The sequence below is a fragment of the Peromyscus maniculatus genome, chromosome 7, assembly GCF_049852395.1.
Source record: "Peromyscus maniculatus bairdii isolate BWxNUB_F1_BW_parent chromosome 7, HU_Pman_BW_mat_3.1, whole genome shotgun sequence".
In the NCBI taxonomy this organism is placed as follows: Eukaryota; Metazoa; Chordata; class Mammalia; order Rodentia; family Cricetidae; genus Peromyscus; species Peromyscus maniculatus.
This window is the reverse complement of record NC_134858.1, coordinates 42789830-42817136: the sequence shown is the minus strand read 5'-3', so window position 1 is coordinate 42817136 and position 27307 is coordinate 42789830. Positions and strand designations below refer to the sequence as shown.

General features: G+C 50.8%; 1 protein-coding gene across 1 annotated transcript; it reads right to left on the bottom strand.

Annotated features, from left to right (window-relative positions):
- Positions 1-200: 200 nt before the first annotated feature.
- Positions 201-26733, bottom strand: Bace1 (beta-secretase 1). Its single transcript, XM_006989843.4, has 9 exons — positions 26017-26733; positions 10018-10106; positions 7920-8136; positions 6606-6743; positions 5531-5665; positions 4231-4332; positions 3636-3785; positions 3229-3400; positions 201-2530 (listed from the first exon to the last, which is right to left on the bottom strand). Exons 1-9 carry the CDS (start codon positions 26275-26277, stop codon positions 2289-2291), a joined length of 1506 nt encoding a protein of 501 aa, XP_006989905.1. The 5' UTR covers positions 26278-26733; the 3' UTR covers positions 201-2288.
- Positions 26734-27307: the final 574 nt, after the last annotated feature.

Genomic DNA, 27307 nt, shown 5'->3' with positions numbered 1-27307 from the left:
TATTCCTTGCAGAGAAACAGTCAAAAAAACTCTCAAATTTTGCATCCCTGTTCCCCGTCACTTCTGTCCACTGGGCCTCAATGGTACAATCCATGCAGACCAGTGGCAAAAGCCCACATGCAGTATGGAGATAGGCCAGTAATTTTTCAGGAGACTTTAAAAATAGAGCTGTATAACACATATTTTTACAAGCAAGAAGCTGTTGTCAAGATTTGTTTTTCTGTTGTACACATCATAGTTCATATATTTATGATACAAAGGAATTAACCATCAAAAGAAAAATAAATGCAAATTTCCTCTTTAAAAAAAAATAGAACACCAGTTACTAGGGTAAATAACAACTAGGTTGAGTGTCTTTCCCCCCTGGAAAAAGATGGGAAAAAGCCAGTTTCCCCCAACATAGGTTGAAATTGTAAAGCAGAATGTGGCATTTTCATTTCATGGTAGTGATTCCGGAAGCTTATTTACACTGTAGGTTCTGAGCTGGAAGTGGACAGGCTCCACTCTTCCCGGCAGTCTTTGTGGTTGTAGGGTGTTCCCACTCAGCCAGAGCAGCACCAGTGCGAGGGAAGGAAGAGAACCCAGCTGAAAAACTGTGACTCAGTACTCTTAGTTTATTGGTTTATGGCTTGTGGGCAGCTGGCTGGGGCCAGCAACTCCAGAGGCCCTGCACGTGTCCCTGTCCCTCATCAGCTAACTCCATGCTTGGCAGGTCCCCTACCTGAAAGCAGTGTGTAGAGCATACAGGGATAGGATCAGCAGGTATCCCAGAACAATTCTGCTCTTCCCACTAACACTGGTTTCATGTCTGTTGTGTTAGAACTGACAGGGGAGAAATGAGTGTGGCCCCCACTACCTAGCCCAAGAACCAGCCTGGGTACCCATGTACTGTTGGGAGGGGCAGCAGAGAGCAGGAAGAAGACTGCTCTATCAGGAAAAGGCAGAGAAGGAGGTAAGGAAGCCCTGAGGCTGCCATCCTTTCTCCAGGCAGCCTAGATACTGAAGGCAATGACACAGGACCAGAAAGCCAGCCCTCCGTTTCTTACAGCCGTGGTTTAATACTAGCCAATGTGTGATGATGCCTCAGCCAGATAAATAAAGGGGCCACTGGAGAGGATACGGAAGTAATGAACTCAGTACTCCATAAAGATCCTACCACTTGTACCACTGGGCAAGAAAAATGAAATAAAAGTGAAATTCAGGCAGAAGCAAAGGCATCAGCCCTATACCTTCTGAGTGAATGGTCAGGATTCTGCCTTTGTGGAGCAGATAGGAGAACTCTCCTGTCTGTTCCTTTTAGCACCTCGGTTGGAGTGAACCTATGCTGGCAAGGCAGTCCCCAGCGCTGCAGTATTCTAACTGTTGTCCCATAGGGCACCTGGGACCTTGGGTTGGACATTTCAGTACCACCTAGCATATAGAAGAAGCAGGTAGAGACGGGTGGAATGAACAAGGTAGGAATTCATCTCTCCAGTGGGACTTTCCCATGAGCACTGTTCCTTGAAGAGAGCTTTAAACAGAGCTCTTTGGCTAATAAGCCCCTTTCCCCATCTCATTTCCGTTCAGGCTGCAACCACAGACACCTCTCTTAGTCCAGATGGGCTTCTTCTGTCTTGGAGATGAGTTTAAACTTGGGCCTAAAAAGTGATTATATTTCTGCCTTTCCTAGCTTTGCTCCCGACTCCTCCCTCTGTCTCTGTCCTGTCTCTCCTCATCTTGACTGCCCCCAGGAGCACAAACATGGCATCACATTGGTTTTTGTTTAACTCAAGAAGCAGTCTTTGCATCCGTGTAGACTTGATCCTGCAGTCCCTGTCACTAAAGCAACTGACACACTGCATTTTCTTGTGCTGACTTGGGCCAGCAGGAAAGTGAGATTGGCCCTTTCTCTGCCAGGGTACCACAGGGACACATGCTGGGTAGCCTGGGTGTGACGCCAGTACTTCTGGAAGGACAAAGAATACTTTGGGTTGGAGAATCTAAAGGACGCTGGGCAGAGGTCAGGGCTGAAGCTTCAAGCAGCAGAATTTCCAACTCAAGTTTGAGGTGACTAAGGGTATTCCTGCCACCAGAATGCTGCTCTCTTTCCTCTTCTGTTTCCTACAGGTACAAGCCCTGTAACCCACCTTGCCAGCTTTCCCTTTTCTTTCAAAGCAGAAGCATTTGGCAGGTTGGTTAGGGTCCTGAGGTGCTCTGGCCACAGGTACCATTTGTGTCTCCAACTTGTGTGACCAAAGGGAACCACCCAGATGTGGTCCAGGGGAATCTGTCATCTGCCCACGGCCTCCTTATTTCAGCAGGGAGATGTCGTCAGCAAAGTCATCGTGCTGATGGCGCAGACAGCGTAGGCAGCGCCATTGACATACCATGAGGCAGAGTGGTAACATGAAGAGGGCGCAGATGGCAGCCATGACGTAGGCTATGGTCATAAGTGTCGACTCGTCGGTCTGTGGAATGTTGTAGCCACAGTCTTCCATGTCGGCCGTAACAAAAGGACCTTCCACTGCCGCCGTCCTGAACTCATCGTGCACTGGAGAAAGAGTGGAGACGCTTACTGTCATAGAGCAGTTTGGGATACATAATTAATACAGCTTCCTGACCAGGACCCCTGGGGATCCACCCAAGTGAGGCTGTGCAGAGCCCTTCCTGGAAAGAGTGAGCAGTGGACAGGGAAGCCAGCACTGGGGGAGATCCATTTCCCATCCCAGGACCCTGGAAACTACAAGGCTTTCTCATTTTTTTATCCAATAGAAGTGATACCAAAAAGTTAACAGTTCTGAGTTGAGCAAAATCCAGCCCCTTACACATGTAGCAGACTTACCTGTAACCATGGAAATCTAACCACAAAGCCCCACCCCCTTTCTGTGGTAGCATTCAGCAGCCTCACAGTGGGCAGCCAGCTGTCCTTGCAGCTAGGGTTTCCAATGCTGCAGCAAAGCTCTGACTGTTAGGAGTTTGCAACAGTGCTCTCCCCTCAGGCAGAGTTCACCAGAGCAAGCCTAGCCTTCACACAGCTGACTAACCTTCACACAGCTGACTAGCCTTCACACAGCTGACTAGCCTTCACACAGTTGACTAGCCTTCACACAGTTGACTAGCCTTCACACAGTTGACTAGCCAGAGGCAACTATTACTACCTCCCAAACAGAAAGGGGCCTGGGCATCCTAGCTGCTGACGGGGAGAACATGACCAGACTGACCCCACACACTCCTCACTGGTGCTCTCACCATGGCAAGCACTGACAGCAAAGCCAATTCGCTTTCGGGCCCGATCAAAGACCACATAGAAACCTTCCATGATGACAGCTCCCATAACAGTGCCCGTGGATGACTGTGAGATGGCGAACTTGTAACAGTCATCTTGGGACGTGGCCACATCTTCCACCGGCCGCAGGTATTGCTAGGGATAAAGAGTCACAGGGTGAGAGCATGCCTTCTTATTTTATCTTCCTGCCTTTCTCTGCTTTCTAGCCATCTGTACTTGTCTCTTCCTCAAGCCCTGAGGTGTTGAATTTTCCAAGACCCCTTTACCACTAGACCTTCATTTTGTCTTTCAAGTTGTAGGAAGCCACGTCTGTTTAGTATACACACTTTGTCGTCTTCTTGGCACCCCCCGCCTCAGCTTGGGGACATACCTGAGGAAGAATGGTGATGCGGAAGGACTGATTGGTGACCTCACCCATGAGGTAAAGTGAGATGACTGGGAAAATGTTCCAAGGGGTAGTGCCTGCTTGCCAGCACACCAGCTGCTCCCCTAGCCAAAAACCATCCGGGAACTTCTCCGTCTGTTGACAAGAGAGGAATGTGAGGAACCTCGTCTCGCCGTCTCTCCTCTTGTGTTCATAATTGCAGTACCAGTGCCACTGTTTGCTTTTCTAGGGAAATTTCCACAGTAGCAAAGGAAAACTAGACTAAGGATCGGAAGAAGAAAGTGGGGCACTGGGCTCATAAATCTGTGCTAGGGCTACTGAGCTTGGCAGCTCACACCACCTGTGGTCCCAGAATTTGGAAGGCTGAGGCATGAAGATGTCAAGTTCAAGGCCAACCTGCATTACATTCATGACCCTGTCTCCAAAACAAAGAAAGAAGAAAGGTACCAGCTGAGCCAACAGCCCAACCACAGTTTCTAAGTGCCCTGAGTGGAAGGGTCTATGTATAGACATCTTTGTGCTTGCTGAGGTGTGTGGCTGCCACTGACTTCTGCCACCGTTTCGTCCTTACTCCACTGACCGAGGAGGCGGCCTTGATGGACTTGACTGCAGCTTCAAACACTTTCTTAGGCAGACGAAGGTTGGTGGTGCCACTGTCCACGATGCTCTTGTCGTAGTTGTACTGGGAAGGAGAGCAGAGGGTCAGAAGGGTTGGGAGGGGTTGACTCTGACATCTAGGCGTCCTGCCATGGTTGGCATCTCAGCTTTGCACACCTCCTTGGGCAAGTTATTTAACCTCTGTGAACCTGTTTCCTTGTCTCTAAACTGAAGATACTGACAGTGCCTACCTCAAAGGCTAGCAAAAGGATTAACTAAGTCAACATGCTGAAAGTACTGAGTAGTTCTAGCAGATCCCAGGCACTTGGTGAGTATTAACTTCATTACCTTGTGTGGGTAGGTGGTCTCCAAATCTAAACAGAATGCCTTGGGTGGTGTTTGTAACGTCTTCCAGTACTTTTGTGTAGTTATTCTCATTTAACATACATAATAATGTAGAGAAGTTTGGCTCTGCGTGCATGAAGCGCTAGGTTTGAGCCCTAGTACTGCATGATGGTGTAGGCCTGTAGAGCACTTGAGAGTTGGACACAGGAGGACCAGGAGTTCAACATCATCTTTAGCTATATAACAAGTCTGAGGCCAGCATGAGCTACATGAAACCCTACCTGAAAAAGCCAAAAAAGTGGGCCGTTGAGATAGCTCAGCAGGTAAGGGTGCCTGCTACCAAATATGATGACCTGAGTTCAATCCCAGGGAGATCCATATGGTGGGAGAACTAGTTACTGAAAATCGTCCTCTAACCTCCACACAGACGCTGTAGCACATGCACCCCCCTACCCCGCTAAAAATGTAAAAGGAAAGAAAAAAAAAAAAGAATCTAGGGAAAGAGACCCCAAATGTCAGCATTTGGAGTATGCGAAACATAGGGACTAACACTTTGTACATTGGCTTTGACCTTCACAGTCTCTGAGAAAGAGGATATGGACACAAGGATCCTGGAGGCACTTAGTAACAGCAGGGCTGGAGTCAGATCCATCCCATCATGCTACCTCACAGTCTTGCCCCAGGCCATGAAAGGCAGTGACTAGGGTCCAGACAGGAACCAGTTCCATATTGTCATTACTGTACTGTAAGTACATGGTCCGGGCTCTGTGACTGCTCTGCCAGGTCCTGCCCTTCACCTCAGGCACTGCTATGTGATCACTAAGCTTTTGACTTGGTCCAGTCCTGACAGGTCCTGTGTCTCCATCCTCTCCCTCCAACCTCTCCCTCTGTGGGCTAACCCCTTTACTCTCAACTTGAATCCCCTTCCATTTTCTTACCTCCTTGCAGTCCATTTTCAGATCTTGACCATTGATTTCCACACGTACAATGATCACTTCATAGTACCACTCCCGCCTGATGGGTGTGTACCAGAGACTGCCCGTGTACAGCGAGTGGTCGATACCGCCAATGATCTAAGAGAAGAAGAGGTAGACACCTATGTCCTAGCAAAGGAGGAGAGCAGGGCACCCAAACCAAATAGTAAGATCAGCCATTTCTTGGGGTTTTCTCCACACCACCCTTTCCATCTTCCTTTTTTTTATTTTTTAAATTTTTTTAAATTTATTTTTATTTTATGTGCATTGCTGTTTTCGCCTGTATGTTTGTCTGTGTGAGGGTGTCAAATCCTGGAGTGACAGACAGTTGTGAGCTGCCATGTGGGTGCTGGGAATTGAACCCAGGTCCTCTGGAAGAGCAGCCAGTGTTCTTAACCGCTGAGCCATCTCCAGCCCCTCCATCTTCCTTTCTAATCCCAGTAAACCCCATGCGTGGAACTTTTTAGTTTCATAAGTCTGTTCAGGAGAAGAGATACATCAGGATTATTTGTATCAAAATCCCATAGCCCTTGACAGAAAGTTACTTAAACCTAAGCTAGCACAATAAATACGGAATGAATTGATTATATGCTGCTTTCATAAGTTTTATTTTCTTTGCTTGTTGGAAAATCACTCATTACTGTCCTAATTAATAAATGGGCTTGAACTGAGTCTGGTGGCATACACCTGCAATCCCAGCACTTGGAAAACGGAAGGAGGGGGATGCTGCAAATCTTAGGCCAGCCTGGTCTCCACAGGGAGCTTTGGGTCAGCTGAGCTACAGACAGTATCTCTTAACAAGCTTCAATTCCTTACATACCCTCTTCAGATTTCAGACAATAATCTTAACAGGTTTTTTTATTTCCTCTGAAATGTATCTAATTGTTTCTAATCCTTTCCATGAGTGATTCTGCTCCTTTCAAGAAAAGCAGGGAAGAGACTGGAAAGAGGAAAGGGGGAAGTAGAATTGGGGGTATAAGGGGTTTCTTGATCCTGGCCCCAGGGAGAGGACACATGGCCCCTCTGAGGACCTACTCACCATGCTCCCTCCCACCGAGGCCAATGCCTCAGTCTGGTTGAGGGGGAAGCCAGCGCCACAGAGCTGCAGGGAAAAGACATTGGGAATGTGCGTCTGCTTCACCAGCGAGTCAAAGAAGGGTTCCAGGGAGTCGTCAGGCTGTGGCAGAGAGACACAGGAGTAAATCCTCGTGCAAGGGCACTAACAGGTCAGCTTCCTGCCTGTATTCAGGAGTAAAGTCAGAACTTGGGGATATTCCTCAGGAAAGATCAACCTGAGGTACTCAGATCTGGCTGAGCAAGGGTAAGAGACGTTGCATTGCAAAGAGACAAGTGCTGGCCATAGGAATTTCCATCCATTCCCACATGGTTAGCCTGTTTCATATTTGGGGAAGGCCTCCTGTACCTATCATAGCTGCTCCCATGACAGTCCCCCCTCCTGCCTTGTTTACAGCCCTTCAGACAAATTTTCTCTCCTTTATGACATGCATGTGTGCGTGCATCTGTGTGTCTGTGTCTGTGTGCACATACATACAGAAACCAAAGGACAACATTGAATATTGTTGCCGAGAATCTGTGTACCTTTTAGAAATATGTATTTGGGTGTACACTGGCATGTGCAGCCCAGCATGGGTGTGAAGATCAGAGGACAGTGGGCAGGCATCAGTTGGCTCCTCCTGCCACATGGTTCTCAGGCTTGTTGGCAAGGGTGCTTACCCACCAAGCCACCTCACCAGCCCTAACTTGTTTTGTTTTAAAATTGTTTTTGTGGGTATAGGTATTTTGCCTGCCTGTATGCCTCTGCACCATTTTGCCTGCCTGTATGCCTCTGCACCATGCATGTGCTTGTTGCTTGCAGAGGCTGGAAGAAGGCATTGGATCCCCTGGAACTGGAGTTACAGGTGATAGTGAGCTGTCGTGTGGGTGTTAGGAATCAAACCTGAGTCCCTTGGAAGAGCAGCAAGTGCTCTTAGCTGCTGAGCTATCTCTCCAGCTTCTTGGTTTCTAAGGCAGGGTCTCTCGCTGGCTGGGAACTTGTCTAGTAGGCTAGGTTTAATGGCCAACAAGCCCCAGGATTTACTTGACTCTGCCTTCCCAGAGTTGGGGTTACAAGCATGCATTATTACACTCAGGTTTTTTGAAAATGTAGGTTGTGGGGATTAAGCTCAGGTTCTCATGACTGCTGGGTAAGCACTATATTCACTATAAGCCATCTCTCCAGTCCCATGTTTACTCCTTAAGTTCATCCTTCCCCCTTCCTCTCGACTTCTTCCTTGTGTGGCATGCAGTAAGCAATGTGCAGGCAACAGTGTATAGGTCCAGGTGTGGTTCTCACCCTGGCAATCTCGGCATAGGCCAGCCCTAGGATGCCCTCCCAGTTGGAACCATTGATGAAGAACTTGTCCGATTCAGTGATGGCAGCGATGTTGGCACGCACAGTGACGTTGGGGCCATGAGGGATGCTCACCAGGTCAGTGCCCAGCTCCCCCTCCCACTTGCCCTGGGTGTAGGGCACATACACACCCTTTCGGAGGTCTCGGTATGTGCTGGACCTGTAAAAAGGCAGAGATGTGTGTCCGCAAAGCTACAACAATGGGCATGTATCATCGAGTTTATTTCTAAATGTCCCCTTACCCCACAGCAGTCTAGAATCTGCTCAGCAGAACAGCCCTAGACAGACCACCCAGAACAGACTGTAAGGCAGCTCTGCAGCCAGATGAGGCAAGTGATAGCCGGGGCTTGCTCTCCTGTCTCCATAGTTCATATTGTTGGACCTGAAGCTCAGGCCCAGGAGGAACAAGATGGGCTTTGTGCATTGTGCCTGTGGCTGCTGCAAAAACCGCTATTGGACAGGACATCTCCTCCCCCACCCTAGTTCCAGCATGCTCCCAAAGAAAAGGAGCCATTGACTCTTGCTGCCTTGGGGCCCAGTGGTACCATCTGCATGATAGAGAAAGAACCAGGCAGCGTGACTGTGGAAGACATGTAACAGCTCTAGAAAAGATCTGAACCAGCATCCCAGCAGAGCAGGCAAGTGTAGGACACCACAAGAGGAATCATACTTATGGCTGCAGGATGCCCTCGCCTGTGTTTAATCATGTTACTAACCAGGGCTGGGCAGTGATGGGACTGGAGGAAGACCTGGAATGAGATGTCCTTCTACTAAGCTTACCCAAGTGTGTTCTTAGGGCAAAAGGAAACAGAAGAGCGGTTTGTGCTTTCCGACCAGTCCAAGGTTAGGATGTCAGAGTGTAGAGGCCATACCTTTCTCATGTCTTCTCACCATATCCTCACTCTGCTTTGATGGTAAGAGGCCTTCCGCATCACTTCACTGTCTCTCTTACCTTTGACCATTCTAGCCTACCTCCCACCACCAAGGGGAACCAACTGGTGGCACTTAGGATGGTACCAGAAGAGGTGCTTCAGTGGGGACCATGAAAGATTCTTTCCTTTGTGTTGCTTGGCTTCTTAAAACTCAAAGAGTAAGGTTTTTGTCTATGTAGTGTATGCGCATGAGTGTGCACAGATGAACAAGGGGTGTCTTCTGTTGCTCTCCGTTGTAGTTTTTGAGGCAGGGTCTCTCTGAGCCTGAAGTTGGCTGTTTCAGCGAGGCTGGCCAAAAAGTCCCCAGATCTGCCCATGTCAGCCTGCCCATGCCTGGGTTACGGGCACGCACAGCCATGCCTGGCTTTTATGTGGGTGCTAGGAACTTGAATGCAGTCTTCTTCTTTCACAGCATGTTCTTAGTCACTGAGTCACCTCCCTAGCTTCCCCACCCCCCTTTTTTTTACTTTTTACTTTTTTGAGAGTTGCTATCTAGTCCACATTGGTCTCAGCAATCCTCCAGATGCTGGGATTACTGGTATGTACTGTCATGCCCAGCTCCTGTATATATTTAAATCATGCATAACTACCCAGAGTGGTCCCTGGGTGAGAACATGGTGAAAGACACTAGCCACTGTAACCTGTTCAGCCTTCTAACCTGTAAGCTTCACCCTCTTTTGTTTGTTTGTTTGAGACAGGGTTTTTCTGTGTAGCCCTGGCTGTCCTGGAACTCACTCTGTAGACCAGGCTGGCCTTGAAGTCACAGAGATCCACCTGCCTCTGCCTCTGAGTGCTGGGATTAAAGGTGTGCGCCACCCTGCCTTGCCAGCTTAGCCCTTTTGCCTGTCCATACAGACAAAGATTGAGACAGTTTCTGTTCTACCCTGGGAGCCTGGGGGCTGCTCTCTCCTTTCCCTTCCTTGGGAAGCTGCCCCGTGTCAGTATGTGAGCACTTCCTGGATGCCCCCAGCCCACCTTTTTCCATGCTATGCCTTTTCTCCTAGCCCCAGCTGCCTCCTTTTGCTCCCCCCTCTCTAGTAGGAAGAAAGGTTCTTGTTCTTATACCCTGACTCCTTGGGAGCCCTCCCCCACCCCTCCCCAGCACTCACAGCTGCCTCTGGTAGTAGCGGTGCAGGAAAGGGTGTGGGGCAGCCCCCACCGCGAAGTTACTGCTGCCCGTGTCCACCAGGATGTTGAGCTGTCGGAGGAAGGGGAGAGAAAAGACATTTCAGACAGATGGCTCTGGACATGCTGGCCTGCGGTCCCACTGGAATTTTGCATAGAAGACTAGCCAGGCCGACACCACTGGAACCAAGGCCACACAGGCAGAATTTAGGAATCCCACTGAGCCTGAGACTGGCCCTGCTTCTGTCTGTGTAATGCTAGTGTCCCTGTGTCATCTGAACTACACTGTCTCTGCCGTCACGTGGCCTCTGCTGGAGTTCATACACGCTATCCCTTTGCCTGGCTTCCCAGGAGGACGCCTGGGTTATCCTCCCTGGTTCTCAGAGGAGCTATTCTAGGAGCTGACACTGGCAAGGAAAGATTGGGGGGGCACACTGGTACCCTGATGTGCGGGCTCCCATGCCCCACAAGGTGGCCTCCCTTCTGTCTCCGTTACTTAAGCCTGTATGTGCCACTGTTAAGGGCGGACGGACAGGTGCGTCTGTGTTCCTTGCTAAGCAGCTCCTTCTCCTGGCATCTTGTGTATCCTGTCCCTGCTTCTCACCTTGTAACTAAGTCCTCTTAGTGAACTGGATGATACTCTTTTTTCTTGGTAAAGAGGCTTGAACCATTCTCCTTAAAGTGTAAAAACCAAAGAGAACATTAAAACTCATGAAAAACCCAAATAAACTGTATCTTCATTTGATTTTAGTTACTCATGCTCATCACTGTGGCCTAACTGATTAATAAAGTAAAAAAACTCCGGACAGCCTCTTCTGTTTGGTCACCTCGGTCAGGATTGTTTGGGGTTTTTTTGTTTTGTTTTTTGATTAGGGTTTGTTTGTTTGTTTGTTTTTAATTGTTTTTCCAAATTGGAGATAGCTTCTAGCTCAAACTGATTGAACCCACTGACCCCTTCGCCTGGACTTGCAAAAATGTCTAGTAGGCTACTCTTTGATGTCACAGAGCCCAATCCCTGCCTACAGGTCCTGCCAATGTGTGCATCCAATGACGAGTCATGAAGCTGATGTGAGCAAACCGCCCATTACCCCACCTCTCCTCACCTCCAGTCACTTTTCACCACCATGTGTCTTAGCTTTCATCACGGTGACACGATGCTTTAAAAGCAACTTCAGGGGAGCTGGAGAGATGGCTCAGAAGTTAAGAGCACTGACTGTTCTTCCAGAGGACCTGAGTTCAATTCCCAGCAACCACATGGTGGCTCACAACCACCTGTAATGAGATCTGGTGCCCTCTTCTGGCTTGCAGATATACATGCTGTATACATAATAAATAAATAAATCAAAAAAAAAAAGCAACTTCAGTAGAAAGCTGTAAAAACTTAAACTTTGGGTTCCTGGTTTCTTTCTCTCTCTCTCTCTCTCTCTCTCTCTCTCTCTCTCTCTCTCTCTCTCTCTCTCTCTCTTTCTCTCTCTCTCTCTCAAAAGATTTATTTATTATGTATACAGTGTTCTGTCTGCATGTGTCCCTGCAGGCCAGAAGCGGGCACCACATCTCATTACAGATGGTTGTGAGCCACCATGTGGGTGCTGGGAATTGAACTCAGGACCTCTGGAAGAACAGTCAGTGCTCTTAACCTCTAAGCCATCTCTCCAGCCCCCTGGTTTCTTTTTTTCCTTTTAAAGGCAGGTCTCCTATTACCCAGGTTGGCTTTTGAACTCACTGTGTAGCTGAGAATGACTTTGACCTCCTCCTTCTGCCTCTACCTCTGGGGTGTTGAGAGTACAAGCCCATGCCACTGTGCTCAGCTCAGGGTTTCAGATGCCTCAGCCTATGGGCATGAGGCCACATTGTTTTGGGCTGTGCCAACATAGTACATCATGTGACAGAAGAAACCTGTTCATCTCATAGCAGCCAGAAAGCCAAGGCAGAGGAAGGAGCCGGAGTTCTACTCTCGCCTAGAGTCTACCCCCAGTCATCTTACCACCTCCTCCTAGCACCAAGCTGAAAACACATGGCACTTGGGAGGACCACTTAGATCTAAGCTGTAGCAGCCCTGATTCTTTACCATACAAACACCCCTCAACCTTATCCTATCTGAGGCAAATTTTAGTCCGAGGGTCCCCCCATCTTCCCATTTAGGCACTTCACAGATAAATTATTTTTATAAAACTAGTTACTGCGGTGATCGGCAGAGTCTAAAGCGTATAGCAGGCCTGCTATGGTAAGGCTCTGATGGCCTGACCCACCCCCCCAGCCACACCAGACCGTTGTTTGTACGTCCGCTCTATCCTAGGAGCAGAGAGAAGGCAGGGAAGAGCCCTGTCTTCAGGAAAAGCCAGCAGTCTGTAAGTGGTATCCCTGGCTTCCCAAACCCAGCACCTCCCCTCCCCCCCCAGCCTCAGGGCCTTCACTTCCTTCCTCAGCGAAGTCAGAGCTCTGGCACAGTCACCTGGAGCAGGTCACCACGCTCCTCGGAGCTGCTTTTGTCCTGTCTGCCAGGATCTTTCCCAGCTCCTCCGTGATCGGCAAGCAGTGCCTGTGCGGGGCTGTGCTGACACCTTCCAATGCCCCGCGGGTTTCCTGACTTCCCCAAGACTCCTCTCTACGGGTGGCCAACCTCCAGACCCTGCCTCAGACCTCCTCCCCGGTCCCCACTCCTGGCTGGGTCCCCCTTTCCCTCCCTGCTCCCTCCTTCCCTGGTCTCTGGGCAGCCACCAGTTAACAGCGGCTGTGCTTTCAAAGAAAAAAAAATCAATATAGCTGGGAGGCTCCACACGTCAGATTCCAACCAACTCGGTTAATGGTTAAAAGGCTTCACCCCTCTTCTGAGGACCCCTTTCCAACTCCCTTTAGGGCTTAGCTCCTAGCTCCAGAAATGAGTCTCCTCCCGACAGCCCGTGTAGCCTCTGCCTGGGATGGACTCCTTGAAAAGCGTGCACAGGCCGGCTCTGTCGGATTGGCAACGTCTTTACACTGAAATGGAGCCTCTATCCAGGGCCCTGTTGTCGAGGCCTTTTCCTGTCTCTTCAGGCTGCTCCCTTCTCTACCAGGAGGTACCAATCCTCTCATTGTCTTCCCGTCCCAGCCTCACTCTTTCATCTGAGGAAGGTCTCTCTCAGACAAACAGCAAAGGCCGAGAAAGAACACCCTTCCTCACTCCGGGCCCCACACATGCCCTATCCAGTTCTTCAAGCTCCTATTGCTCTTGCTTCTCCCACTCCACAACAAGATGGGAAACCGGAAGAAACCACTGAGACTCCCTCCGAAGCAATGTCAGGCTGCTCCTCCCAGGCATGTGGGCCTGCTGCTGCTGAGAAGTGATTTCTGGGCCTGTCTTCCACCATCTCTCACTGAGCCCCTTGGGCAGCCTCTCCCTTTCAGCGTGGTGTAGACCTGAGGCAGAATAACGGCATTGCCAAACAAGACAGGGGGGGAGGGGGGAGGAGGGAGGGGGATAGCTGTGGAGGCCTCACCTCCTATCTCTCAGGCCCAGGGCCCACCCAGTCTTTCTCAGCCCATTACTCAGCCCTCCTGGACCTGAGGCCACTCCTGCCCTCGGGCCTCCAGTTTTCATCTAGGCTGGGAGACAATCCGCTCCTTGCTCTTTTGCTGGGCACCTACTCTAGACATGATCCCCTTCCCCTCAGGCAAATTCAACCTTCCTATCGGAATTCTTCCCACTGGCCTTTACAAATGCTGAGTCTCTTCATTAAAAACAACACAAACCTTCCTGAATCTCACACCCGCCTCCAGCTACCCTCTCTTCACAACCTAAGCTCTCAGCCAAGCTGTCTTCATTCTCGTCACCTCCCACACTTCCCCAATCCATTCTAAAACTGGGTTTGCCTCGTCCCGCCACTACCAAACAGCCCTTACTACAGTCACCAAGGATTTCACAGGAACAAATACAAGAGAGAGAGCTTTCACAATACTCCCCATGTCACCTCACAGTTCCTCTCTTGTCTCCCTCACAGATCCTCTCCCTCACAGGCTCCCACCCCAGCCTGGCTTTGGCTTCTTTTTTTCCCCCCAGGACTCTTTCCCATAAGCACCTCCAAGCAGGGATGACCAAAGCTGACCTCAACCTGGTCCTCTTCAGTGTTCCCTGTATTAGTAAGTGATGGCACCATCCAATCTGTTCTGTAAGGCAACAACCTGAGAGTCTTCAAACACCTTCTTCATATCTGGGCCTTCATATCTGCTGCTGCTGAGAAGTGATTTCTGGGCCTGTCTTCCACCATCTCTCACTGAGCCCCTTGGACAGCCTCTCTCTTTCAGCTTGGTGTAGACCTGAGGCAGAGGAACTGACTGGGAAGGATGGTTCCCAGTCACCATCCTTCAAAGAGTTTCTGTGTCTGTTTCTTCCCATCTCCTCTGCCACCCCATGGTCCAGCTAGCATCGTCTCACCCTGGGGTATCACAGGACTTCTCAACTTCAACTTATATACAACATCTATCTATCTATCTATCTATCTATCTATCTATCTATCTATCTATCTATCTATCTATCTACCTATGATGTGTGCACAAATGTGTACCATGTGTGTACAGGAGAATGAGGAAGTCAGAAGAGGGGGTCAGACTTCCCGGAACTGGAGTTACAGATGGTTGTGAACCACCATGTGAGTGCTGGGAACTGAACCCTCTCCGCAAGCCCAGCATGTACTCTTACACCACGGAACCATCGATCCAGCCCCCAATCTCAACTATCTCGACATGTCTGCTGCTGACCTCACCATTCTGTATCCTGTTCTGTGGCCTGAGCAACCTTCCCAAGGTAACCGTGACCGAGTTGCCCTCCAAAGGCAGCAGGCTCCTCTCACTATTAAAATGAAAATGTTTAGCTTGCACACTTGGGTTCAGGGCATGTCTGACCCACCCTGCCTGCATACTCTCAGCCTCAGGCAAGCCTCCAAGCTCCACCACCCCTCACTGGCTACTTAGGGAGTGGTGGGGGATGCAGCTCCACCTGGGTCCTCCTCCTTTGTGTCTTTCTTCCTCATCTTCAAGCCTCAGCAGAAATGGGACTGCTTGGGGAGGAAGACTGGGAATCCTAACCTTAAGTCCGCTTTCTTACCACCTGCCTCCCTGGCTCTCACTTGCCCTGTGTCTAAGAACTTTAAATCCTCAATGTGGCCCTAGTTTGGTATCCTGCTCCTGGCCCTAACAATAGGTCTGTCTGTCTTTCTTTTCTTTTCCTTTTTTGAGCTAAGGATCGAACCCAGGGCCTTGTGCTTGCTAGGCAAGTGCTCTACCACTGAGCTAAATCCCAACCCCGTCTGTCTTTTCTGTCTTTTTCTTTTTTTCTTTCTTCTTTCTTCCTTTCTCTCTCTCTCTCTCTCTCTCTCTCTCTCTCTCTCTCTCTCTCTCTCTCTTTCCCTCCCTCCCTCCCTCCCTTCCTTCCTTCTTTTCTCCCTCCCTCCCTCCCTCCCTCCCTCCCTCCCTCCCTCCCTCCTTTTCTTTCTTTCTGGAGGGTTTTTGAGACAAGATTTCTTTGTGTGCCTTGTCTGTCCTGGAACTCCCTCTGTAGACCAGGTTGTCCAACTCCCAGAGATCCACCTGCTTCTGCCCCCCAATGCTGGGACTAAAGGCGTGCACCACCACTGCTAGGCAATAGGTGTTTCTTGGACAGTGGGGGAGAAAGTCCCTCAGAGGCTCCCACCAGAAGCTGCTTGGTTTTGGTTTTCTGATCTGCCTTCCCTTCTTTACCCATCGCCTGGGGAGACCTAGGAGTCCCATGCCCAGAAGATTTAGCTTGGGGTCAGGACTAGGTCAGTGCCAATCACTTAACAAACAAATGTGTTCCTGGGGCCTCTGAGAGAAGGCAGCTTCTAGGGAAGAGCTAACAAGCCCCACGGGGAGAGGCACACCTGCCCAGGTTCACGCTGCTGTGCTCAGCAATGGATCCTGGCTGCTGCAGAAATTGTGAGGCTGACACATTTAAAGTGGGCTCTGGGTCCTCCAATCCATAGGGTTAACCCCCACAAACAGGGATAGCTCAGAAGCTTTTGGATGAAAGGAGCCTTCCAGAGCCTCTGTCCCCTGGCCTAGAGAGATGATTGCTTTTTACTTTTAAATAATACTAGATTATTAAGAATCATCAATGGAGGGCTGGGTGGTGGTGGCTCACGCCTTTGATCCCAGCACACGGGAGGCAAAGCCAGGCAGATCTCTGTGAGTTCGAGGCCAGCCTGGTCTACATAGCGAGATCCAGGAAAGGCACAAATCTACACAGAGAAACCCTGTCTCAAGAATCATCAATGGGCTGGGTGGTGGTGGCACACGCCTTTAATCCCAGCACTCGGGAGGCAGAGCCAGGCGGATCTCTGTGAGTTCGAGGCCAACCTGGTTTACAGAGCGAGATCTAGGACAGGCACCAAAACTACACAGAGAAACCCTGTCTCAAAGAAACAAAAACAACAACAAAAAAGAATTGTCAGTGTAGGCTAGTGGTTAGCTCAGGGCTAGAACACTTGCCTACCATGCACAAGAGCCCAGGTTCTGTTCTCAGTATGGCAAAAGAATAAAACAAGCCTCCCCGCCACCCTCCCCCTCCACCATAAGCTTTCCTGGCAGTCTACCCCAGGCTCTGCAGATTTTGCAAGCCTCTAGGGCAGAGGTTCTACCTCCAAGTCTTCTTGCCAAGGAAGGTATCTGTTTTCGTCTGTGTGCACCTCCGAGCTGAGAGTTAGCAGGAACAAACCTTTGGTGTAAAGCTGACATGGGGGGGAGGCTTTCTTCCATTTTGAAGGACACAGACCCAGGGAGTGTGAGCCATGTGGCCATCTTACAAACAAGCCACAAAGCCAGTACCAGCCTCCACTGGCTCTAACTCATCCTAAGTGTAGCCTTTCATCTTCTTGACTTTCTGGCCCCTCCCATCTGGAGAGGAAGTATGTGGTAGATGGTTACGCTGATGACGCTGTACAAGCCTTTGGGTGAGTCCCTCCACAGTGACCAGTGGGACATCAGCAAAGGCGAATGGAGCCCAATGAGGCTCTCCCACAGTCTTAGTGTCCCAGCCAGTGAGTCTGTGTGGCAGCCCAAGTCCTGCCTCCTTAAGGACAGCATGGAGCCACAAACCCAGCAGGTTGGGGCAATTCAGCCTCGAGCTGTATATAGCCACATGAATGAGTTCAAACAGGAGGACCTCAAGCCAACCCACAGAATCCTGAAAAAAAAATGGCTTGCATTTGGAGTCACAGTAATTGGGCGGTCTGTTGCCCGCTGTTAGGCAACCTATCTGAATAAAATCCTGGGGCCCTTGACATTGAGGGCTACTGACTAACACCCAGTCACCCCCAAGGAGCATCTCTTGCCACTCTCCCCTTCCTCACTGTGGTTCTTGTGACATTTCTCAAGCGTGCAGTGACCTCACCTGGGCTCCTTTCCCGAGCTTGGCATGTTCTCCTGCGGCATGCCCGACACCTGTACAACTTTCAAGTCGTGGTCAAATATCCTGTCTCTCCAGGGTCTGCCAAGAGGCAGCTCCTCTTCCTGCAGGTCCTCAGTACCACCTGGCTTCTCTGGCTGTCACTCCCACTTAATCACTGATGCACTGCTTGCCTATCCCAAAATGCTCCCAGGAGTGGAGCGCCTACAGTTGTTACCTAACTCTTCCCTGGCCCCAGCAGGTACTCATGCCACTTTCTTATTTTTTGAGACAGGGTCTTTCTCTGTAGAAGAGGCAAGCCTGGAACTTCTGGGTAGTCCAGAATGGCCTCAGACTCCTGGCAATCCTCCTGCTTCTGCCCACAAGTGCTAGAATTACAGGCATGCACCACCATTCCTGGCTGACTTCTTACACTGGTAGTGGTTCTCACTTCCTGAAGTTGGCTCCCTGTAGCCCTACAGATGACAGGGATTACTCTCAGCCTCCGATCACTGAGTGGCCCTGACCACCGCAGCCCACCTGCCCATAGCCTGAACCTCCTCTGGGGCTGTGTTTCTTAGAGCAGCCATTGTTGTTCTGGGCCTGCTCCGTTTCTGCCCTTGCTAAATGAGATTCATCAACTCTCTTGAGTAGACACATGTCCAAACCCAGAAGGGACAAGGAAGGACACGAGGAGCCTGGGGTTAGCAGCTAAAAATGCCTTATGGCCAGCAGCTCACTCCTGCCCCAGACTGCTCTGTCACGGTGTCCTTCTCAGCTCCCTTCTACTTTAACAAAGCCGCCGGCCTGAGACACAGAGACTTCTAGTTACACCCTCTGCTCTCTTTGCTCTCCAGGCAGCAGCTGGAACCTGGGAACAAGCATAGCTTACCCCAGCTCAGGCCAGCTTTTGTTTTGTTCTGTTTTTCGAGACAGGGTTTCTCTGTGTAGCCCTGGCCGTCCTGGAACTCACTCTAGACCAGGCTGGCCTCGAACTCACAGATATCTGCCTACCTCTGCCTCCCGAGTGCTAGGATTAAAGGCGTGCGCCACCACCGCCTAGCTCAACATGATGGCTTTTAAACTTTACTCTGGTGTTAGGATGGAATCTTAAGGCCTCTACCACAGCCACATCCCTGACCCTGGTTCCAGAAGCCTCTTTTGTACCTTCATTCACTGTAGAAATCACCTGGAAAACCCTTCCTCATAGCAGCTATTAGTTAGCTGATTCTCCTGGATAGTGAGTTCTTCCTCTGACATAAGCTCCGTTTCCTGCTGGTCCTTGAGTCTTGCTCCCACGCTGGGGAAAGCTAAGATTCACCTTCTCTGTTCCCTGGCAAAATCTCTATAGGCCCTGGATAGGGATTAGTGGCGGGGGTCACTGACCCTGAGGGGACACCCTAGCAAAAGACAGCCATCCTGGCCACAGTGGCGTTACAGTGGCCAGTGGAGAGGGCACCCACAGGGTGACAGAAGTCCTGGAGGTCTCAGAGAACAGCCTAGGAGCCCCTACTCACCGGGCCAAAATGCTCTTGAGACAATGATTCAGCCTCCTTCCTCAGAACACCTACCCCACCCGCCTAAGAACCAGCAGGACATGGTGGATCATCAGTAAATGCCTTTCACCCTCTGGGGCTCTCCTGCTGGGAGAACCTCACTCTGGAACCAGGAAAACGGCCTGGTTTTTGCCCAGTCATGCCAGAGAGAGGGCTTCCAGGAGGGAGAGTCTCAAGTCATGGGGGCTTCCCTGGGAGAGCTCTTCCTGAATTTCAGCTAGTTTTCTACTTTGCTTTTTACTAGAAATGTCTAGAAATGCTCAGGCAGAGGACATCTTTCTCAACACTCCCCTCTCCCAAATGAATCTATCTTTCTTTAGCTGGGAGGGCAGAGGAGTGTCCGTAACCCAGCCCAGGAAGGCCTCCATTTCTGATGTTTCCTCCCTTCCCTGTCTATCTAAACCTAACATTCTTCCCCCGCTCCTCATCCTCTTTTCTCACCATTCTCTCAAAGACCAAGGTCATTTGCTGACACTGTGGGGGTGACTCCCAAGTCTACCTGTTGCTTCCTAGCTCCCACCAGGTTCTAGATGCCCATGGCCAGTTGTTGCCAGGTTCACCCATAAGGACAGTCCACCAGCAGCCCCAAGTCAACCCACATGCTCAAGGCTATAAAACGGAAATTAGCCCAGTGCTAGTACTTGGAACTAAAGATAGGGACTTGAACTCCAGCTGTGTTCCTCCTAGCTGAGTAACTTCACAAAACCCCTTAACCTCTTTTTTTTTTTTTTTTTTTTTTTTTTTTGGTTTTCCGAGACAGGGTTTCTCTGTGTAGCTTTTCGCCTTTCCTGGAACTCACTTGGTAGTCCAGGCTGGCCTCGAACTCCCAGAGATCCGCCTGGCTCTGCCTCCCGAGTGCTGGGATTAAAGGCGTGCGCCAACCCTTAACCTCTTTTAGCCCCCGTTTCCTTATAACCAAAATGAGCATGCTAATACCTAGGCCTCATCATTAAACTAGAAAAGTAACTATGGAAGTCAGGCAGAGTAGTCCCTACCTGTAGTCAATCCCAGGAGGTTTTAGGTAAGAGGATTGTTACAAATTCCAGGTCAGCCTGGGCAGTATAGTGAGTTCTAGTGTAGCCTGGGGTACAAGTCTAAGACTCTGTCTCACCGGGCTCCCCTGGCCCCCAAAGGGAAGGAAAATAAACATGTATGGAACTAGGTAAACCATATTGGGTTTTCAGAGCTTGCTCCTTTGCTGTTCACTGTACAAACAATCTGGGCGGTTAGGGAAAAGGAGCCAAGGCCTTCCCTTGCGTTCCCCTCACCCCTTAACTCACAGGGACAGAACAGGGCTGGTTCAGCTGCACTGTGACTGCTAACATCCCGAGACCTTCCCTCCTCTCCCCTCACTGACACCTCCCTCGTCAGGCCCTTGTCTCCAAACAGATGCTAGGCGGCTCACACACTACCCCATCCAAGCCCTCCTCCACACTCAAGTTGTTTTCCTGGAACCAAAATTAGACTCCACCATCCCTCTCTCACAGGCCTATGAGGGCTGCCTGAGGCTTCCAGAACAAGGTCCCAATTCCACGCAGCCCCACAGCATGCTTACCACTGCCAGCTTCTCAGCACAGCTGGGCACCTCTGCCCATAGAGCAGAGCAGCAAGCCTATGCCTGTAAGAAGTAGCTACTTTGCTCTGTGCAGTTTCTGGACTCACTGTTCTTGGAGGCCACTGGTGTTTACATATTTGTGTTTCACACCAAACTGTAAGCTCTCCAAAGGCTGGGACTATGGTGTTGTTTCCCTTCGGCACACAACAGGTGCTCAGTAAAGATTTATCATGTTGAGTTGACTGCCACCAAGTTTCCTTCCTAACAAATTATCCTTCATTTTAGGTGAAAATGAAGCAGAGTAGGAAACTGGGGAAGTTAATGAGGCATGGTTCATGTCTGGGATCTCAGCCCCAGGGAGGCAGAGCCAGGAGTGCACACACATATATTTGGAGGCCAGGGAGCAGCCAGACTTTTTTTTTTTTAAACAGGTCTCTCATTGATTTGGAACTTGCTTAGTAGCCTAAGCTGGCTGGCTGGCCAGCGAGTCCCAGGGCTCTGCCTGTCTGTGCCGCCACCCCAGTGCTGGGATTACAAGCACACACCACCATGCGTAGCTTTTCTTAATGTGGGTCCTGGGGATTCAATTCAGGTTCTCAAGCACTTTAGTGACTGACTTATCTCCATCACCCCCACTCTCCTTTCTAAAAAGTGTGTGTCTCTCAGTAGTACTGTCCTCATAGCTTTATAGCTATGTTAAAGCCTTTTCCTCCTATGTAGCTGAGGCTAGCTTAATTTTGATTTCTGATCCCCCTGCCTCCACCTCCCAAGTCCTGGGCGCGCTAGTGTGCCCCACCCCCATATATGTTTTAAATCTTTTCTTAATAATAAACCTGAGTGGTGGACTGGGGATGCAACTCAGTTGGCAGAGTGCTTATCCAGCATGCATGGAGCCCTGGGCTTGATTCCCAGCATCCTCTAAACCAGGTATGTTGGTATACACTTACAGTCCTACTAGAGAGGTGGAAGCAAGAGGATCAGAAACTCAAGACTATCCTTAGCTGCATAATGAGCTTGAAGCCAGCCTAAGCTACATCAGTGGATAGTGGAGTTGAACCCAGGACCTCACACATGCTAGCAGGTGCTGTGCTAAACTATATTCCTGGCCTACTCTCACCTTTCTTTCTTAAGACAGGGTCTGGTCAGTTTATCCAAACTGCCTTGAACTCACTTTGTAGCCCAGGTTAGTCCTGCTGCCTCAGCCTGGAGGAGCTGGGAGTACAGATCGGAGTCACCAGGTTCAGTTCATAGCTCTATTTAAATGCCTTGTAGTTTATTTATTCATTCGCTCCACAGGTGTCTGAGCTGCAGATTATCATACATATTAGCATATGAGCTTTGGGGCTGGTGAGATGGCCCAGTGGGTAGGGACCACCTGCAGCCAAGCAATCCTGACAGGCTATCTGAGTTCGGTCTGGAACCCACATGGTAGAGCCGGGGGCCCCTACAAGTTGTCCTCTGACCTCCACATGCAGGTCGTGGGATGTGCACACATATACACTAAATAAATAATAAATAAATACATGTAAGAGAAAAAGAACATGAACTTTAAGTTGTGTGGTGCTGGGGTATGAACGCAGGGTCCCCTGCATGCTAGGCCAGTGTGCGACCACTGAGCTACATCCCTAGTCCCAAGAGCTTGAAGGAAACAAAAATAGTTACAGCACACCACCCAACTGTAAGGGAGACATCCCAGAAAGGGAGGCTCTCAATAGACTTTCAAGACAATAGTCCTGTAGGATAAACAAGGAATGAAGCAGGGGCTCAGCTTCCTGACACACCCCCTGACCAATGGCTTAACTTTCAGAGCCAATTTCTTCTCCTGAAAGCTGTGAAAAATGTGGAGCTTTTATATATTTGCAGAAACAAAGAACAAATAAACAAAAAAACAGAGTAAGCCGGGCATGGTGGCACACTCCCTTAACTCCAGCATCAGGGAGGCAGAGGCAGGTGGATCTTTGTGAGTTCAGCATTTTGGGGGCCAGAGTGTGCTACATAGTAAATTCAGGTCAGCCAGGGCTACATAGTGAGGCTCTGTCCTACAAACAAGCAAAGCAAGATAACAAAATAGGAAGCTGGGTGTGACGGCGGACACTTCTTGTCCCACCGATCTGTCTGAAGGCTAAGGCAGAAGGCTCATGAATTGTGTCTAGCCAGAGCTACACAGCAGGGCGGGAGAGAGGCAGCAGAGCAAACAAATGAAGATGTGCAGACTTAATAAAGATAAAACGAAACAACCCCCGCAAGACTTGTGTGTTCCAAACGATGCCCTCCTGCCCTGTCCTATCCCACCAATAGTCTGTTTCTTTCAACATGCCATGTCAGGATCACAGTCACCCCTGATGCTTTCTTTACCCTTAGCATGAGGTCGGTCACAAGCCCTGCTCATCTACTTCATGACATTCCTTGCATCCTGGTCTCCCTTCTCTCTCTCTCTCTCTCTCTCTCTCTCTCTCTCTCTCTCTCTCTCTCTCTCTCTCTCTCTCCTCTTATCGAAGCTTCGAGGCGTCTTCTCCACACCCTAACTGTTGGGAGCTTCCTGCCTCCTGTAGTTCTATATTCTATTCTTCCTAAAATTCAGACATCTGTCTGCTTGCTTTATATCATTTTCCACCACACAGGATTTCAATTTTCCCCCCAGAGCTGAAGTCCAAACCATATAGCTTGACATTTAAGGCTCTTTGACATTTGTGGCTCAGTTTTATTTACCCAAATTGATCTGGTCTCAGCATAAACCTGTAATACCAACTGGCTTGGCTTTCTCTTGTCTCCTGAACAAACATAAGTTCAAACACACAACTTACTCTCTCATTCCTCTCTGGTCTCTCAGTCTGTGGGCTAGAGTGGGAAGCAGGCAAGAAGCAATTACAGTGTGGTGGAGAGATGCCAGGTCCTGACTGGGAATGGCCTCATTCCTTCCCATCCTCCAGGACCACACTCAGTGCACACCTACTCCATGAAGCACCTTGAGTCAACTCTGCCCTCAGTGCCATTCTTTGTACTTCCGTACATCAGTCCCTCTCAAGCTTTAGAAACCCAGAAGTTTTGCCTCTAAGGGTCTAGGGTGGGGTCATGAGATTTTACATGTTTAAAAGATTCTAAAGACAAGACTCTCCAGACCATCTTTTTTTTTTTTTTTTAGCCAGGGCTTCTCTGTGTAACTTGGGAGCCTTTCCTGGAACTCATTCTGTAGCCCAGGCTGGCCTTGAAACTCCCAGAGATCCGCCTGCCTCGGCCTCCCAAGTGCTGGGATTAAAGGCGTGCGCCACCCCCGTCCCGGCCAGTCCATCCCTTTTATCAAGGCGATGAATGACCTTGAAGGAGGACTTGTATTTCACTTCCTTTTGAAAGCCATTAGTGCAGGTGTCTTCCAACTCTTTGTATGGGAAGCACCCCTCCCCCCAATCCCCTTGTTCACAGAACTCTGCCATCCGGCTCTCACTTCACGCCTCTGATAGCCCCACCAGATAGGAAGAGTGCTCATCTTCCCCACAGGCTGCCCAGGGGAGGAACAAAACCGAGCAGAGCAGAGGCTGGCTGGACTAGGGTCTGGGACAGAGCCACGTGCAACCAGAGTGCCCCAGCTCAGGGTTCCCAGGGCCCATGTGCACCCTCCAGCCCCACCCCCCACTCTAACTCCTGGTCAGGAGCAGGGAGGCATTGACTAGCCCTAATCAATTACTCTCTGCCTACGGCTGGACTGGAGCACCTATCTACGCTGCATCACAGGGGACCAGGGAAATACAACAACTGGTCTCCCAGTTCACATGTATTCAACATGTTGGCCCAGATGTTATGCCTCACTGCACAGGACAGAAGAGGCAGGGGTGGCCGGGCCAGTTAAGGAGAAAGAGGTAAATGTTTATTGGAGGTCAGTTAACCCAGTGCTTTCTTCTAGGCGTCTCCCCCTACATGGTTTCATTTAATCCTTACAATTATCTTGCAAAGGAGATCTCATTTCCCACATTTTAAAGAGAAGGCAATGGCCAATGAGCGGTTATATAAGTTGCCTAAGGCCACACAGCTAGGAAAAGAGAAAACTCTGGGTGGTAGGCAGAGCCCAGAAGCCTGGCCTGCCTCACCCTTAAGTCTTTGCTGGTTGCCTCATAGATCTGTGCAGTCGCACGGCACCATCACTAGAGTCCCAGGTCCCCACATGTCCCCTTCCCTGACAAGTTGCCTCCTGTTGGCTCAGACTGAACTCTAGCTCTGGCTTAGCTTCTATACTCATATTCCATATCACTTCTGGGAAGTTATGGCACACAGTAAGAGGGAGGGGCTAGTGGGGGAAACCAGGACCAGATCCTCCAAAGCAAGCCTGGGTGTCACGGACCCAATAAGGCTGGCTCCTGTCAGGTAGCAAGAGGGCAGGGGGTTGTGGGTCCAATTGTCTGAGTTAAAGGAAGTGTGACTGTCTCCCCCCTGGCCCCAGGACACTCCCACCTTTCCACACCCTCCATGGACAAGCTTTGTGGACACAGACTGGAGCCACTGAGGGTAGCTCACAGAGATACACAGGATCAGATTCAAGGTGACACACAGAAGCATACGCAGAATCGCACTGCCACCAGTACCCAGACTCGCCCACAGAGGCGGCGGCAGATGCACTCAGAGGTCAGCCAGGAACCCCACATGGAAGGTAGCTGACTCAAGCCCACACTCCCAGTCAGCACAGGCAGAGGACACAACCTCCACCAGCCACCTGGGAGGTACCTCGGCAATTGTTGGGGAGAAATGGGGACAATTTGGAGAGGGCTTTCTCCCTGGGTGTTTCCCCCTCCACCCCAGAACCCTTCTCTTGCAGGGGAGTTCTGGCTTCTTTCCTAGGCTTATCATCTCCTCAGACTCAGTTCAGCTCCCTTCTGGCCATGTTCTGAGGCATGGGTGGGGGATGGGCTAGAGTGCAGAGTGGGAGCCAGGGTAGAAGAGGAGGAAGGGGCTGGTGGGTGGGAGCCAGAGTCCATTGGGACTTGGGAGGGTACATGGATGTCAGCATGGCTCACTTTGCTGGCTTATGGCAGCCAGGACTGGGAGTTAGGAATGATTTATCCAACTGGTGCCAGGATTCTTGGGTTCTCAGAATATGAAGGTGGGGGGCCTCAGATTCGCCCAGAATACTAGAGAAGGGGAGAGTTGGGTGTTGCAATATGAGAGACTCCAATTCGGCCAGAGCCAGAGGGAGCGGCCACCTGTTACAGTGTCCCTGTGCCTGGCCCTTCCCCAGGGTCAGGTGCCCCCAGGGACGGGCTTTTCTTACAGAGAAGGGATGAGGCAGTGACAGGAGGTCGGGCAGTCAGCCCTGGGACTGGGACGCCAGTGAGAGGAGGCGGGAAAGGGAGAGACTGCTTCCTCCCTGACCCTGGAGGAATAGCTTGGGAAGGGGCCTGTCCTCCAGCACCCACGGAGCAAGCCATCTTAGCCGGGCAGCCTGCTAAATCCCTCTTCCGTCACCCTTCTATCATGCAGGGAGGAGGGCTGCCAGGCCCGACCACCTTACCGTCTGTGGGGGGCTACCCACGGTCATCTCCACATAGTAGCCTTGGCCGGACTTGCCCCTTAGGTTGTCCACCATCTCCACAAAGCTGCCTCTCCGACCAGGCTCCTCGGATTCCTCGTCGGTCTCCCGGGGCAGCCTCAGGCCCAGGGGTGGCCCTGCCAGGCCGCTGCGAAGGGGCAGCCGGATGCCGAGATGGGTGCCCTGGGCAGGTAGCATTCCCGAGCCCACCCATAGCAGGATCCAGCGCAACGCCGGGGCCATGGTGAGCCCGGGGCCTTGTGGCTCCGGTTGGCGACTGTCCTTGTTGACTGCCCCTAAGTCTGGGTAGTGGTGGCTTCTCTCAGGAAAGCGGCCTTGGAGGCATCAGGACTGCGGAGCCTGCAGGGCCCCTCACTCAGATCCCGGTCCAGGCGGCGGAGAGTGGCCAGGAGAAATCCGCAGCGCACCAGAGGAGAGAACGGTGGCGATCCGGGACCCAGCTACATCTGGACGGCGGCAGCCAGCCTCAGCGGGGAGCTCGGGCCCCTCGCGGGGCTGGGAGGGGCGGGCATGGCGATCTGAGCCCGCAGCTTTCGGGGTCTTCCAGGCGGGGTCCGCAGCGAGAGGACGGACAGGGGTTCCCGGCTCTTGCGGCCGCGTCGGCTGCTCAGGCCACCATAATCCAGCTCCTGGTTCCCAGCACCCAGGCAGGCTAGGGAGGCGGAAAGACTTGTGGCGGTGGCTGTCAAAGCCAAAGGGTTTTTGCTTTTCCCTGGGATCGCTGGGAAGTGTAGTCTTCCCATGGCAGGCAGCCCAGCTTCCGGGGCTGAGAGGGGTCTGGGATGCCCTCTGCCGAGATGGAGTTCACTCTGCAGGGTCCGGGTGGGAGCGCGTTCCCATAGCGCTGGGAACCAATATTATACTTCTCATCTGCTAGTCCTTCCTTTATTGTTTTATTTATTAATTCACTCCTTATTATTTTATTTTGATACAGGGTCTTGTAAACACACCGTGCACTCAAGGCTACCCTGGACTATGAAGCAATCCTCCTGCCTCAGCCTCCTGGATCAGCATTGATTGAGTACCCTCCATACGCCAGGCACTTCGCCTGGCACAAAGGCAGAAAAAAGACGCACACATCTCAAAAGAGATTCCACCAGGGAGAACTGTGATTTTTTTTTTCCACAGTGTGCTGTTAAGAATTTGGGGGCACCCCCGCCGGGTGGTGGTGGCGCACGCCTTTAATCCCAGCACTCGGGAGGCAGAGCCAGGCGGATCTCTGTGAGTTCGAGGCCAGCCTGGGCTACCAAGT